Raw genomic sequence first — 16,143 nt, 5'->3', positions numbered from 1 at the left:
GGCGCCCTCGTGTGGTGAAGTGCGTGTGTGTCTGGTATGGATACTCCCTTTCTCAATTACAATTGTCTCACTTCCTCGATTCCCTGAAAGACACGAGCATCTCAGTTTATTCTCCAGAAAAGTCATTGCCATCTAATGGCTGAGCGCGGTACTACAGTGTTTTCCAGGATACAGGAACATTTCCGCTTTCTCAGCCGCTGCGAGCTCCTCCAACGTGATTGGCAGAGCCATCCCCCGCTACGCCCCCTGACGGTTAAGAGATGGTACCTCAAGTTACTGCCTCTTCTCAGCATCTCTGAACGCATCTTCGGACTCGGCTGAAGAGAGGGAGCCTGCGCCAGCAGGGCCTTATTTATCATTAAGAAGATTAACATTATGGCCAAGAACCGAAAAGAAAGAAACAGCTGGGGTAAGTGTGCTGGAGAGTGCGTCGCGATAACGTCCTCGCGATCGTAAATCAACCTCCTAAACAATTATTTACACCTCCGCCCAGATCGCGTACCGATGGTGTGAGAGAACCGTGAAATGACGAGTGGCCGCGGGCCTGTCCGTTTTCTGTGGAAATTGCCTCACGGTGCGTAAAGGCAGCACTGCACAGGTGCGTCTGATGCTTCATTGTCGGGATGGCCCTACCGCTTCTGTCCTCCAGGACCGGCTCAGCCATTACCGCACTCCGGTCACGGCGCCCACTCTGAAAACAGGGAGGCAGCTGACATTTGAATCTGTCAATAATTAATAATTAATAAACGCCAAAGATGCGTAGTCTTCCTTTCTATTCTCCATTCAAACACCTGAGTTTTTTACTCTGAAACCCAGTTTCCTTGCGTCGATTCGGGGGACAGCCGCCTGTGCATTCAGACTAGCGTGTGTATGGTGGCGTAGGGGACTTCCCTGGGGCTCCACGGCGACCAGGAGGACCACGCATTTCATGTGCAGGTGCTGGGCGCGTCAAGGCGTGTTAGATACCGACCGTAATCGATCAGTGGTGACCACCTTAACTCTGACCATTGCTGGCAGTGTAGTCACCACATTTCATAATATTTGTGTTGAAGTTACTGCCACTGACTGTACCTGCTTGGTCACTTCTGCAAGGCGTTGTGTTTGCACCTCCAGTATTCTCCCTCATTTGGACATTATGCCTGTTGTGAACTGATATGTTAGTGCTGCAAACTAACAACTCACCAGGCCAGCTTTGGATCCCAGCTCCTTCTCCGCCTGTATCTATTTGTTTCTTTTTGTAGTTTCCTCCTGCATTTCCAGAGGTGTGCGTTATACAGCACTGGAGATTGTGATTCTAAAATGGTATCCATAATTGACTGAACACTTACAGTAAACATTTAATCAGTAAATTAGTAGATTCATACAGACTGACCTGCTGGTTCAGATTTTCACTAGTCTCATAATTAAGACTGCCCAGTTTATTTCTCTTTGCCAGAAAGTGTGGCATGTAATGCACAAGGCTGCCTGCACAATCCCTTCACCAACTAGCTGTGAGTCACTTTACCTGGCAGTACACCAAGTGCAGAATCATGAAAACCAGGGGTTCTCAACATTCAGTCCTCATGGCCCCCTGTCACCACAGGGTTTTGTTCTAACCAGTTTCTCAATCAGTCCGCCATTGCTACCTTCTATTGATCTCTTTGTTTGATTGGCTGTTTTGTTTTTTCCTTTTATTTTTAGACAAATGCAGTAGTGTTAGATTTACACTTAGAAGAAATTAAGACATATTTGTATTTTTTCTTTATCTTTAAATGTTTACTGTTCACTTTTTCCCGGGAGTTTGCATTCATAATTGTATCTGCATACTGACAGGTAATGATAAGCAGAACAGGCACCAGCCCAAATGCCTCTGAAAGGAGCAGCTAATTCAAGGTTACCAACTTGATTGCATATTAGTAAATAATTGTCTAAATAAATAGAACATTAAATAAATAAAAGGAAAAAGAACAAATTATTACCTATCTAACGCATATAAATTCCTGTTCCATTCAGTGAAAATGTGGCATAACCAGTTTGTCATTTCCAGATGGTTGTACAAAGCATAGATCCTGGGAAGTAACAGCTTGCTTAATTAACCTTTTTGATAGTCACCCCAAACATGACTCGGGCTGAAAATTCATTATTATTATGGTTAAAACAGAGTAGGCTATGTTATTACAGTTAAGCCAGAGTTAGATTTGAGGGGAGTGTAATGATATACTTTTCTGTGTTAAGCCTGAATAATTCTCGACACAGTATCCTGCTGCCATCTAGTGGAAGAAATAGCATAATGCTGCAAAAAACTATAAATATTTCGATGTGTTCTGACCTGGTAACTGAAAAGCCATAAAGGCAATTTTAGAACAAACTGAAACATTGCTTAGTTTGAGTTTTAGTGAGGACAGTGTGAATTTGTCATTAAATGTTGACACAGATTGTGAAACGGATGTATAATATGACACTGTGCGGCTTAACCCCTGTGATATGCACGTTGAAGCAACAGTAGCTGCATGACAAAAAGACGTAACAATTATGATCAAGTGCAAGGACAAGTATGACATTCGCCCCATAAGCACTGTTCACAATGCGAAACTGTCAATGTTCATGTCAGGGATATGTGGAAGTCACTAGGCCTTGTGCTGATGTATCCTGCAATCACACCAGGGGTGTGTGGACTGTGCGGATCAGGCACTGATATTCTACCCGCTTGTGTGCAAACAACAGAAGAAATGTGCACAAAGAAACACACTTCCACTGTCCTGATTGTAATGTCGAGCTGTGCATTGGTGACTGTGCCAAAACAAGCCACACAAAGGGCGTGTACTAAATCTGCACCAGTCCAGCAGTGGGCAGCAGACATATCTTTCCTTCTCAATTTATGTTAACATTTTGGTATTTACATGTTTCTGTTACACGTAATAACATTTTTCCTAGTTGAAAAAAAAATGTGGTTTTGGCCTGTTTTTCCAGGGGAAAACATAACGCTAAGGTTGTTAAAGTTGGGGTCCAAATAAGTGAAGAAGTGGGTTGGGACAGAAACCACAATGTAAATGACTATATACTGTGCCTGCTAAGGACCATAGCATGCTGGTCTAAACAGAAGTGAAATGACACGTTAAACACGTTTACAGCCTCAGGGAAATCTGTGGAAGAGACCACCTTAGGTCTTATGCTTGAATCACAGACAAGATATTCAGTCTCGGGGGCAAGTGTGTGTGTGTGTGCATTAGGAAGTTGCTGTGCTGAAGGTGTGGTCCAGAGATCAGTATGTCTGCCGTAACTCTTGACTTGGGGGCCTTTAGTTTAGAAGTGGCTTAACCTGCAGGTTTTAGAAATGTGGAAGTGATTTTTCTACTATATATATATATTTAAAGTGCTTAAGGAAGATGCTTTAATACTATACTGATCACTAGCTCAGAACCAAACCCTTCATCTTAATCTTACTGCATTAAGATTGATTGCAGACCTCTAGATTTTCTACATCATGGAATGGTTTTCTAGTAAAAGTGTGTTTGATCAGCATCCTGTACAGAACACGGGGTACACATTTTCCATCATTAGGGTGGCATTTCTTCTGCACTTCAATAAGCTGCACACTCGTCTAAAGAGTAAAGCTAAGTGATTTATGGATGCCCGTGCTAGTGATCCTTGTGGAATGCTCTAATATTATGCGAGAAGCACTGCAGGTCAACCTCGGCGTGTGCTCTGCACTGTCTTCCTTGACTAGATGATGCTGCCTTCACATTAGGAAGAGGAATGACTCGGCAGCTTGGCCTAACAATGCTGCTGCGTTCAGAGCCTATGCCAAACACAGGAGAAGTGAGCCTACCTCACAACATGTGGATGAAACTTGAACTACAAAGTTTGGTCAAATGTAGGAGGGGTCTATACACTGAAAATGCAAAATGACAGGTGACCAAAAAAAAAAAAAGAGAAATTGCTTGAGAAACTAATGTTCTATGGCCAAGTCTTCCATTTTAGAATTAGTGCAGAGTGGGCACTTTCTAAGCACACAGGGTGCTCTTTTAAAGACGGCACCATAACCATTTGACTATACCCCTTAATATCACATGTGCATGTACATAGGCCACACATTTTCTGAATTGGTAGTAAATGTTGATATCAAAAACATTTAGCTGAAGAAACTTTTGAAATGGAATAACACGAAAGAACAAAAGGCATTTTTAACTCCTGATTGAAATTTCAATTCTGACAACAGGTGGTTTCTCAGACAAGGGGGCGTATGACTGGAGCTCTGAGGAAGAGGAGCCCGTAACACAAGCAGAGCCAGTCCAGGTCCTCATTGTTAAAGATGACCATTCCTTTGAGCTGGATGAAGCAGCACTCAACAGGATCTTGTTGTCTGAGGCCGTTCGGGACAGAGAAGTCGTGGCTGTGTCGGTGGCAGGAGCCTTCCGCAAAGGCAAATCCTTCCTCATGGACTTCATGTTAAGATATATGTACAACCAGGTAAGATCACCTGCCAGTGCGAACTGGTTACGTCTGTGAAGGTGTCACTGCAGTGCCAGCATTTATTCTTGTGCTATCCACATTTTAGGGCTCTGAAGACTGGCTGGGCTCCCCAGATGATCCTTTGACTGGCTTTTCTTGGAGAGGGGGGTCTGAACGTGAAACCACTGGCATCCAGATCTGGAGCGAGGTTTTTCTAGTTGACAAGCCTGACGGCACGAAAGTAAGAATGATCTAGATGTCACCATCCTTAATGTAGCACTAGATGATAATGGGAAACCTGCAAACAAAATGATCCATGCCCTGGATGGTTAAATTGAAATAAAAAGTCAAGAGCCCACCATTTAGATGTGCTTGTTATTTAACAGTGGTTAAATCTTACAGTGACCCAGAGTTTATATACTTTTCCAAATTCAGCCGCCTTACTGTGTCACTTCATTGGCTTAAAGGATAAGTTCAGTATTTTTTCCAAGTCAAAGTTATTTCTTCACAGCTGTGTAAGCCTGTGCTGTAAAAAGCCCAGGGTCCTAGAAACTATTTAAATCGTCAGAAAAAAAATGAAATGTAAAGATGTCAGGTAATTGAAAGGAACTACTCTGGGCATCTTTCTCCTAGGAGGATTCATTATGCCGATGTGCTCGTCTCGCTTGTGTAAGAGTTTCCTCTCTTCTCAGCGGTTTTACTTTGGCAACAGAGTTGCTTTCTTCTTACAACTTGTTATCTTGGGGCCACCTTGCCGGCTTTTTGAGCTTCATGCTGTAGTAGCCACGCACTTCCGGACCAGACAAAACGACACACACACTTCCACGCATAGACGTTTATATACAAGATATACATACACATATATATTGTGGACTCTGGCCCGGACACAGGCAGACGGACATCATATTTTCACCACACACCGTTTATTTACAATAATATTTACAATGTAACGTGCACTCACAACCCCAGTGTCCAATGTCCAGGCCACACAGTCCTGTGCCTTTCTTTCTCCTGGCCGCCTCCAGTCCTCACTCCAGCTCCGTCCTCTTCCACCCAACTTCCGCCCATGACTGAAGGGAGGCGGCCCCTTTTATAGGAACCCGGATGGGCTCCAGCTGATTCCGGCACTCCTCCGCAGACACGCCCTTGTGTGGCGGAACTGCTGGCTGCGCACCCGGAAGCCATCCGGGTGTCCCCTGTCGTCTTCCCCAGCACTTCCTGGTGTGGCGGAAGTGCTGGGCTCCAGGGTTCCTCAGGCACCTGGGCACCGCCTGGTGGTGGCCACGGGTCCCTACAGGGCTGGGCTTCCAAGCCCTGTACCCGAGGCCCCCAACCTAACCAGGACGGACGCCCCCTCGCAGTCTGTTTAATCACAGTTACCATTGCATAGCAGTCAGTAGCAGCTCAACCATAGTAGGAGCGTGGGTGCGACCGCCACCTACCAAAAGAATTAAATAACACATGGAAAGTATTTTAAAATTCTGAGAACATCTGGATAACACAATTAATACATTTTTGAGAAAAACGGCATTGATTTAGCCAGGTATGACTACAGTGTGCTTCTTGCTATATATGTGTGGAGATTTCATTATTATTTAATCAAACCAGTATACTAAGTACACTTAGTACTAATTCCATTTAAGATGTTATGGTTTCAGCTGAAAAATGTGGGGAACATTGAGAATAATTTGCCATTAACGAGAGTGTTTCACTGTTGATTGGCTACACCCATTAACCAGAATTAGGGGCTAGGTACTTATAATCATTCTATGTAAGACCAAAGTAAGATCACAGGCTGTCTACTCTTATTTTATTTTGAAAATACCAAAACATGCTACATTAATGATACCAGAAGCATGTCCAATAATATCTTGGAATAATACACTGCTCTGTTGCACATGGGTCAGATTCCTAGCCTACTTAGTACTATTTTCATTTTATCACGTTATGTTTTTTTCTCCATGGATTTCCACCAGGAATTCCAGCTTCTTCCACAGGCCAATGATATACATAACTTGCGACCAGGCACCCCAAAACATGTAAGACCCAAAAGCACTTCCACAAATGGTTGCCAGAGGGAGGGGAATTCCATCAACAACCCTGGCTAGACACAAAACGTGCCTTGTAGAGTCTTTTTAAAATAGAAATTTAATATCATAACACTGCTCTTCACTAACAATAAGGCTACATGGAACACAAAGGCAAAGTATTTTTTCCTAAACAGTAAAGTAATCCGCTGCAACCAGAATACTGATACAGTAAGTCAAAAACAGAACATGAAGTCGAAAAATACAGAGATTCAAAATGCACAGTAGAACACAAAGATTAAGAATTCACCACTCCCTAGTACATTCAAAATGAAGTTCCAGGAACTGTGGGAGACCCTCTAGATTTATAGGGCATTTCCTGGCCGTGACTGGAAGGTGGCCCCATCTGTTGGGAGACCACCCACAAAACACATGAAATATAACACGGGCAAAGTAAATAAAATAGATAACTGACGCAAGTAGCATTAACATCAATAAATGGCTCAACAAAAAACAAAAAGGACATAAAACATGGCTTTGAAGTTTCCTGGCTGAAATTTAATGCATAGTAAGGGTAATGGGTGTCTAAGTTGACTTGCTTCAAGCGAGGAGGAGTTGTGCATGTGAATGGAAACTCTGATGTACAGGTTCTCCAGCAAGTGTTTGTTTGTTCATGCCCTTAATCCAGTACCATAGTTAAGGTTTCCCAGTTGTCCTGGCACTGCTGCTCAACTTATGCGTTTGGTTTTTCATATTCATCCATGTAAACCAGGATTCCTAGCTAATGGCTAAATTTGGGCAAACAAATGAAAGTGAAGGGCCAGCATGGCATGCCCTCTTCTCACTGTTTCTGAGGCCTGCTGAATGCTTGTGTATGAAAGTTGGGATAAAAGTAAAAATGCTATTAAGATGAGTTGTGCTCACCTCCTTGAGTCTGAAGGTATTTGGTGGACAGTACAACATTTGGTTTCTCAGATTTCTGATTCCTCTGATTTGATGGACGGCCGAGTGGCTGTGTCACTTATTATTAACAAGTCCTTTGTTGAGCTGTATATTTAATTTTTACTGACTTTTATTTTTACCTCCAAGCTTAATTTTAAATCAGTCAAAGTTTTAGAGTGATGTATGTGATATTTTATATAGTGGCAGGTCAAAAGATGGCATATTACTGCTGGGATAAACAAAACTAACAGTTGCCATAGGTAGCCTGCCGACATGTTGATTCAGCACAGCATAACTGAAGTGTTGTGAACTTGATCACTGACCAAGTCAGTCCAGTCTTGTGTGAATTGATCTTGGCAGATGTACATGATGACCCAGACTTAACAGTCACACTTTAGTGGGAGACAAAGATTTATAGATCAGGTACCATAGTGAATCTACCTGGTTGTCAAAACAGAAACCTCTTCTCTGTTCTTGACTTTTGATTAAGCAGTTTAGAACTGATTTGAAAAGGCAGCTCAGTATATGTGTTCAGTACAGAAATGCTTGTATGCAGATTTCTTGAGACATTTACAGTTTGCTTTTTGACGTACCATTTATGCAAAGCAACTTACAAGTGCACAAAGGTAAATACAATGGAAAGTGTACCAGTACCACTGCTAACTAGACCTTTGGGTCACTGGCAGTATCGAATTGCTCCAAATGTCATATGAAACCCATTTCCAGATGTTTTCACTTTGTTTCTAATTGGTACCAAGGGACTTCATTTGAAATGCAGCGTGTGATATTTTCTCTTTTTTATCACGCAGGTGGCAGTTTTGCTGATGGATACACAGGGCACATTTGACAGCCAGTCAACACTGCGAGATTCCGCCACTGTCTTTGCTCTCAGCACAATGATCAGCTCCATGCAGGTAATGGCATCTGTCAACAGTCACAACGTGGGGGTTGGAAAAGGATTTCTGCCTAGAAGAGTGGAGGTGGAGGAAGTTCAACAGTATGCTTGACCTGCTGTGTCAGGAAAGTCATTATAATTAATGAAAGGGTGGCTGCTGTGCCCTCTCTAGTGGGTCATCTTTTCAGAACAGTGAAACTTTGCTCCCTTGTTATGTCAGATTTGGCTATATTTCACAATACTGGTAACAGTAATAATAGCAGTGTTGTGGAGTTAGTACCCAGAACCTATGACTTCAACACCCAACTCCTCAAATTATAGTAACTCTAACTTGTAAATTTATGGTACCAGCGACTCCTCTATTGGTAGTTAGACTAATATATTTACTATGTAGATTGAAAGCACACACCATTCAGGATACAAGGAATCTCATCCCTGCCCAGTGTAGCTTCTAATGCTGGAAGTGTCCTTTTAAATTTGATGGTCTTATACATTCATTCTTTTTGACACCAACAAAACTCTTGATGTTTTCATTGCATACTTTTTAACCCACATTTTCGACAATGCACTGAAACAGATATTTACCATCTGTTGTGACTGTGAAGTGTTCAAAACCGCCGACTTTGTTAAAAGTCTTTTTGCTATTGTGAATTTGTGCATGGGGTTTAACTTATCATAGATGTGTAACATTTTGAAATTTGTAAAAAAAAAAAAACAAAAGTCAAGTCTTCAACGTAAATTAAAATTCCCCCTGAAAAAAAAAAAATGTTTTTATTAAATTAGTATGTTAAATTGGAAATTTTAACACATTACTCGTATATTACAACTTAAAATTTATCTGTACAACCTCTAGGAATCCAATAATTGCTTTGACTCAGGTTGTAAGCCTGTGTCATACTTTAATGACCAGCCTTTTATGGGAGAGTTGAGTATTATGTAGTTGATTATTATTGTATTTTTGGCTAATGCTTTTAACCATGGTAACTTATTAGAAAAGGATACAATACAAATATTTACATACATTTGCAATTGAAATACGGATGAGTGTAGTGACTACCAGTGGGTCAGTGGTGGGAATTGGAAGAACAACTCATCATCCAACACCTTAGCCATTACACCACGCTGTCTATGTAATAAGCAGGCTCACACTATTATAAAATTATCACAGATCAAAGACTACAGGGAATATGGAATACTTCCAATTAATATTTGTTATATGATGCATTTTCTTATTCACTTGATGAGGCCAATGATTTATCAGAAGCCAAGTTTATAAATGTTATAGGCAGCATGTACCATTCATTGCATTAAATAGTATCACCACTCTGCAGAATAAACTAAGAGTGTTGTTACTGTAAACATAGAATTTACTGTATATACAGTACATTTATATCTCTCTATTATATAAAAAAAATTCCTGGGACGAGACGTGAATTTTTCAAAGAGATACTTTCAAGTCCCGCGAGACGAGACTTTGTGCCAAGAGATTTAAACACGCCCGGGGCCGGAAATAAAAGACAAAGAGTAGATGACAAAGTAGAGCGTCGTAAAGAGGTTCAAAAACTTGGGTGCGATACACATTCACAGCAGGTTAGAAATAATGAAAGTACTAATATTAAAAAGTCTCAAAAAAATTCTATAAAGATCGCATTAGCGCAAACAAACGGAAACTATTACTCAGTGAAATAACGGAACAGCGAAAAGAGATCGAATATATTGTTCAGATTTAAAGTTTAAGTCGGAGACTTGTCGATCGTCTAATTCATGTTGCTATCAGGGAAAAGTAGTGTTTCTTCCCAATGAAGAGGCGTATCTGCGAGAATTAAAAGATTTGTTGTTTGGTGAACGTGAAGTCCACATATGCAAGCGGCAGAGACGCAAAGTGGCTGGTGCATATTGCAGGCCAGGGGGTTGGCGAGCGAAGCCCCCTAGTATAAGTAAATTGCAGTATATACTGTAATATACAATTACAAATTCTCTGCTGAAATTAAGTGATTAAATAAATAAAGCAGTGAATCTTAGGTGATTGGGACCTTTATGGATGGCTGGGTTTAGAATCCAGCAGGAAACTATAGAAGGCACTAAGGGCTAACTCAGCCTCAGTTACCATATGTAAGTTTACGCTTTTTAATAAACATATTTGAATGTTAACAAGATTATTTAATTTAACTTGGTGCCAGGAATGCTTTGAAAAAAGAAAAGGAATGCTTAGGAATTCACATAAGAATATTAAAAAAAGAGGACACACTAAAGAAAAAAACAAACTATGAGGGCCACCAAAAAGAACATGACTTATTTACCAACAAAGAGGCAATTCCCATCTAAACCTTCCAATAAATAACTTAGTAATTACTAAGTTTATTAACAGAAAGAGTAACAACAACAACATTTATTTATATAGCACATTTTCATACAAACAGTAGCTCAAAGTGCTTTACATATTAAAGAATAGAAAAATGAAAGACACAATTATAAAACAAAATAAATCAACATTAATTAACATCGAATAAGAGTAAGGTTCAATGGCCAGGGGGGACAGAAAAACAAAAACTCCAGACGGCTGGAGAAAAATAAAATCTGTAGGGATTCCAGACCATGAGACCGCCCAGTCCCCTCTGGGCATTCTACCTAACATAAATGAAACAGTCCTCTTTGGATTTAGGGTTCTCACGGAAAGGCTTGATGATGATGATGGTCACGTAGAATTCTGCCTTTTAATCCGTCCATCATTGTTGGAGCATCATGAAGCTTTGAGTAGGTGGTGGTGGCGCAGGAGTTTTGGAATTTTGAGGAAATTGAACATATAGAGTATCAGGATTAAGTTAAATTAAGATTAAAATAAAGAGTAAAATCCCAACAGAAAATTAAACTAATTAGCAAAATAATTCAAAGAAGAAACAAAAAATGAAAAAACCCTTAAACAACATCAGGCTTAAAAAAGACAAAACCAAAACTCCAAATACTATAAGAAATTCAAGAACAATCTAAATCTGGAAGCCACTACAAATCCAAACACTCTCCTTTAAACCAGACCAAGAAGTTATCCAAGATAGGAGTTTTTAGTGAGATTGATTGGGTGGCAGAATATGTACCAGAGAATGTTTCGTGTAGTGTGGTAGATGGTGATTCTGAACTTTAACAGTTATGCCAATGCAGTCTGCTGGCCTACCTACAGTACACCAGCATGCAACCTGGACAGGAGACAGGCTGGCCACAGAGAGATGCAGTAAAACAGGATGTCCATGTCACTCATACTTTAGCTCCTTAAGTCAGGGCCAAATTGTATGCACACAGCAGCTATCGATCTTACTAATCACATTTTATACTTTTCAGGTTTATAATATATCCCAGAATGTGCAGGAGGATGATCTGCAGCATTTACAGGTAACTGTCACTTATTTACTGTGTACTCCCAGCTTTTAATTAACTGAACAGTCATTTATTTTTACTGATCTTATTTGTCTTAATTTCTGGTTAAATATGCATAATGAAGAGTTAGGTCTGTGTTAAGTTTTGTGTTATTATTTACTTGCCTGTTTTTCAAAGACATGTTGGTAAGTTTGGATACCAGCTTTGGAAACCATAATAAACAGGTGACAGCGAATATTTCTTGTTCTTCTCAGCTTTTTACCGAGTATGGCAGACTAGCTATGGAAGAGACCTTCTTGAAGCCATTTCAGGTAAGAAGAATTCCTGCCTTTGGCTATTTGAACTGTTGTAAAGCACTTTGCGCTGTATTCAATGTATGAAATGTTATGTGCACATGCATTATTATTGTTGAGTTGGAAGTATTGAGGTTCATGTCTGGCACAGGGGCCAAGAGCAAATTGAAACATATAATTTGACTGATGTGTGGTGTCCAATAGCAGATTTTAAAGTTTATAAGGACAAATATAAAAGGCAACCCCAACCATCCTGCAGATTCTCCCAGAGCAGACATAAATGTTCAGTCCGTAGAGAAGATATCACTGTCCTTTAGCATGCAGATCTGCATGTCTGCTAATGACTGCCCTTTAAAGAACAGATTTGAGTGTCCTGTCTAACTGATTTTTGCTGTTCAATAGCAGATTGGGATGTCAGTTTTATTGTCCTGCATTGCCTCAGAGCAGATTACACTGGATTGACCTCCTGTTTGCCCAAGAGCAGAATTGCACATACAATCTGATGGTTCTGTAACTTCAAGGAGATTCAAATGATGTCTGTGATTGTTCTGTGGTGTCTGAGAGCAGATGTAAATGTTTGCGGATTGTCATTCAGAGGGTCCCATAACTGATGTAAATAGCAAGTCTGACTGACTTTCAGTATCTAATATTATATTTAAAGTAGAATTGAAGTCCAAGAGCAGAATTAACATGTTCATTCCAATGATCCTGCAGTTCATTACCTGTTCCGATGGTGAATATCTTTGGTTTTACAATTCATTCTCCTTTTTACTTTTTACTAGTCTATGATATTTCTCGTGAGAGACTGGAGTTTCCCATATGAATTCCTGTACGGACAGGAAGGTGGTATGAAGTTCCTGGAGAAAAGACTGAAGGTTTGTTGTCAGTCTGTTTTGGGGTAAGAGGGAGGCTTTCTGATTTTTAAGTTATGTCCTTTTTGATGAGACACTTGTTGGCCCTGGCAGTGTTAACCACGGCCCCATGTAGCTCCCTAACTAAATTTATAAAACACTCATATTTTTACTTCAGCATTACTCAACCAGTGTTTATGTAAATGGGTATCAGTGTCAGAAAAACATGGCAGTAGAGTTGTTAGTGCTTCTGTCTAATACCAATGCTAGCTCTGTCATGGTCAGTGTGGAGTGTTCCCATTTCCCTTCATTCACAAAGATATTCTTAAATCTACACTTGACCTCATTTCACTCCTGTTTAGTAGGAAATAGTGCTTCAATGTTACAGTGGTTTGCATATTCATTTAGTGTCGTTCTCTGGCATGTATGATACGTTTATCTTCAGTGTTTGTCGCCTTTGCTTTCATTCAATTCCTGTAACTGCTAATGCTGTCAACCATTATTACCATTGTTACTAGTGCTGCATTTGCATTCAATGTTTGTTGAATTATTCACTGATAATTTTTAGATTTTTTTTTTTTTTAAACACCAGTGCCCCATAATGCCTTGCAAGGCCGTGCAATGTCCTTCGGAGCTGTAACAGCCAACGTTGATGGGACCGACCCCTAGGTATATAATGCTGATCATTTGCGTGACAGACTCTGTGCGATGAGTTATCTGTGGTGGTATCCAAATGTTCAGGTCGATGTTCGAGTTCCACGTCAACATAAGAGAAGGAGGCATGTGCCCTATAGCCATTGGCATGGCAAGAGTGAAAACAAACGTTGAAGGACCTTGATGCCCAACCTCTCCCCCACCCCCAAACACAGGAGACTCTATGAAATAATAAAAATAGCGAAAAATGTATTACTATTTACAAGATGTTTATATCTTTTTGATTCAATAAAAAGTGCAAAGCATCAGCACAGACTGTTTAGAGAGCCTTCAGCGTGACTTCAAAAGACATAGCGAGCGAGCAGTTTCAGTCATGACTCGCCACTTTGAATTTTCTGCCTTTAAAAGACCTACATATTTTTTCCTGACTTTTCACTTTCAATTTCGAGATTTTCGCTTTTGTTTTGATGAAATATACGATTACGCGTCTCTGTCTGTGTTCTTTCCTCTTTGATCTCACAGAGGCATGGTGGTACAGTGGTTAGGACAGCCGCACAGCTCAAGTCATCCTTTTTGGCCACAATAATTGGTCCAGTATGGCTGAGCCATAACATTTCTCTCGTCCTTTAAAGAAGACTGCACCATTATAATCCAGTCAAATCTAGTTGACTTAGTCTTTCCCCATTGATTTTAATGCAGTTTACCAAACTCAGCAGATATCACAAGCATTTGCTTGATTTTAGAGAACTCACAGCGAAGCAAACTTGGCAGTGTTGGCTCATCGCTAATTGTTACCAGTATATCCAGGTTGCCTGCCATTTTCCTCCACTCTCCACGGTCCTGTGTTTCCATTTGGGTGAGACCCATTCTTTTCAGATCATCTGGCTCCACCTCCAAACATGTCTTCTATGACCTCCCTCTGGGCCTCATCCCCCAACCCTCTTCATCTTGGCGCCCCCTTTTTTTTGTTGGACAGCGTGAGTTTTATTGCAATAAATGTAACAGATAGCTTTCTAGTGGGAAGGACTTGCTCTGGGATTTGGCTGACAGGAGCATGTTAAAGCAGAATTGTAATTCATACTAAAGTGAATTCTGGATTGTACAGGTGCACACACTGATATAACTGAACAGAAAGCAGAGTGAGTAGACATATTTAACATGATGGGTCTCTAGAGCTATAACAATTGTTACTAATAGAATGCCCAGCTAAAGCTGCCATGCATGACATTCTGATAGATAAGAAGCTTTGTGAGCTAACAAAAACAAAAAGGGGGATGCATAGCATAATATATTTTTAACCGGCATGCTAATGTTAACAATATTTGAGAAACAAACCATGTTAAATACATTTTCCTATTTTATCTTAAAATCATCAACCTAAGAAATGCCTGTAAGTTTAATTAATAATGTATTGTATATGCAGCACTTCCAGTAAGCTCAGTACCTCATATGGCAACATAACATGCATGTAATGCCCAGAATTAAAACCCAAATTCAAAGACAATATTTCTCTCTATTATAAAAAAATATCTTGGTGGAAGGGAGACGAGATGTGATCTTCTCGGAAGACACTTTAAAGACCCGCAAGATGAAAAAGATTGGCCACAGAGTGTCTTGCGGGGACCTTAAACATGAGACTTGGTGCCAAGAGACTTCAATTTGACAGCCTGCGAGAGACACTTTAACATCACATGAGACAAGGCAGTAAGATAACATTTAAAACAAGTTTACAGACATCTAACCAAGTAGTTGTTGGAATGCTTTTGGCAGACAGATATCATGTGCTCCCAGCTCTTAAAGCAACAACAATCGACAAGCAGAACATGCAGCTTGCCAGCAGCAGCAGGAAGCCAGCAGATAATTCGACCGTTTCTCCTTAGTGTGTGTTCAGCCCCATTTATCCACCCCCCAGTAACAACGCAAGCGGCAGAGACGCGAAGTAACAAAAGGACAGCTGCTGTACAGGCTTTGAAATGATTGACGATGTGTGACAAGCAGAATACGCAGCTCGCCAGCAGCAAGAAGCCAGCAGATGATCCGACTGCAACTCATTAGAATGCATTCAGCCCCCCTTTACAACGCGAGCAGCATTATACGTCCTGCGAGAAAGAGATTTAACCACACCCAGGGCCGGAAATAAAGGACAAGTACTGTTTTTACAAAAGTATTAAAGTCAAAGTCAAAATAATGCATATGTAACAATTCCCATGAAAATAACAATCTCTTTAAATTGTATATCCGGAAAACCAAACCCGGGGGTGGGCAAGCGAAGCGAGCAGGGGGCTTTGCCCCCTAGTAATTTTTAAATATAACAAAGCACCCAGGGCTAAATTTACATGATGCGCTCCTTATGTCCCAGTTCAGCTGTTCCAATGTTTTAAAAACTTATTTAGATGAGATAAATAGATTCAAAGGTTTGGGGGGGTTAACATTTTCCCCTCAAAAAGGATGTGATTTCAGCTACAACTTTAGTCAGATTAAAAAGAGAATAATAAACTGTAATATAATGAATATGAAGTTAAGACCCACTGGCTTAGATGATGACATGTCTACACTTCTTGAGTAACTGAAAGGTTTTCTAAATTGTATTCTTTTTTGCCCCTCATAACTTTTCATACGTGTGGGTCCCTGGTGCAGCTCCTGCTTTCTGAGCCTGCTGGTGTCTCTCTGGTAAATCCAGA

At 40.5% G+C, this 16,143-nt stretch overlaps 1 protein-coding gene across 1 annotated transcript in view; it reads left to right on the top strand.

The window, feature by feature from the left end:
- The first annotated feature begins 245 nt into the window (after window positions 1–245).
- Window positions 246–16,143, top strand: part of atl1 (atlastin GTPase 1) — a 36,668-nt gene continuing 20,770 nt past the window's right edge. The window contains exons 1-7 of the mRNA XM_039741350.1: window positions 246–409; window positions 4,199–4,449; window positions 4,538–4,672; window positions 8,210–8,314; window positions 11,629–11,679; window positions 11,919–11,975; window positions 12,740–12,832. Coding sequence (XP_039597284.1) covers window positions 376–409; window positions 4,199–4,449; window positions 4,538–4,672; window positions 8,210–8,314; window positions 11,629–11,679; window positions 11,919–11,975; window positions 12,740–12,832 — 726 coding nt within the window. The 5' untranslated portion in view covers window positions 246–375. The remainder of the gene's footprint in view (window positions 410–4,198; window positions 4,450–4,537; window positions 4,673–8,209; window positions 8,315–11,628; window positions 11,680–11,918; window positions 11,976–12,739; window positions 12,833–16,143) is intronic.

This window comes from Polypterus senegalus, chromosome 18 (assembly GCF_016835505.1).
Source record: "Polypterus senegalus isolate Bchr_013 chromosome 18, ASM1683550v1, whole genome shotgun sequence".
Lineage (NCBI taxonomy): Eukaryota > Metazoa > Chordata > Cladistia > Polypteriformes > Polypteridae > Polypterus > Polypterus senegalus.
This window is presented reverse-complemented; position numbering and strand designations above follow the sequence as displayed.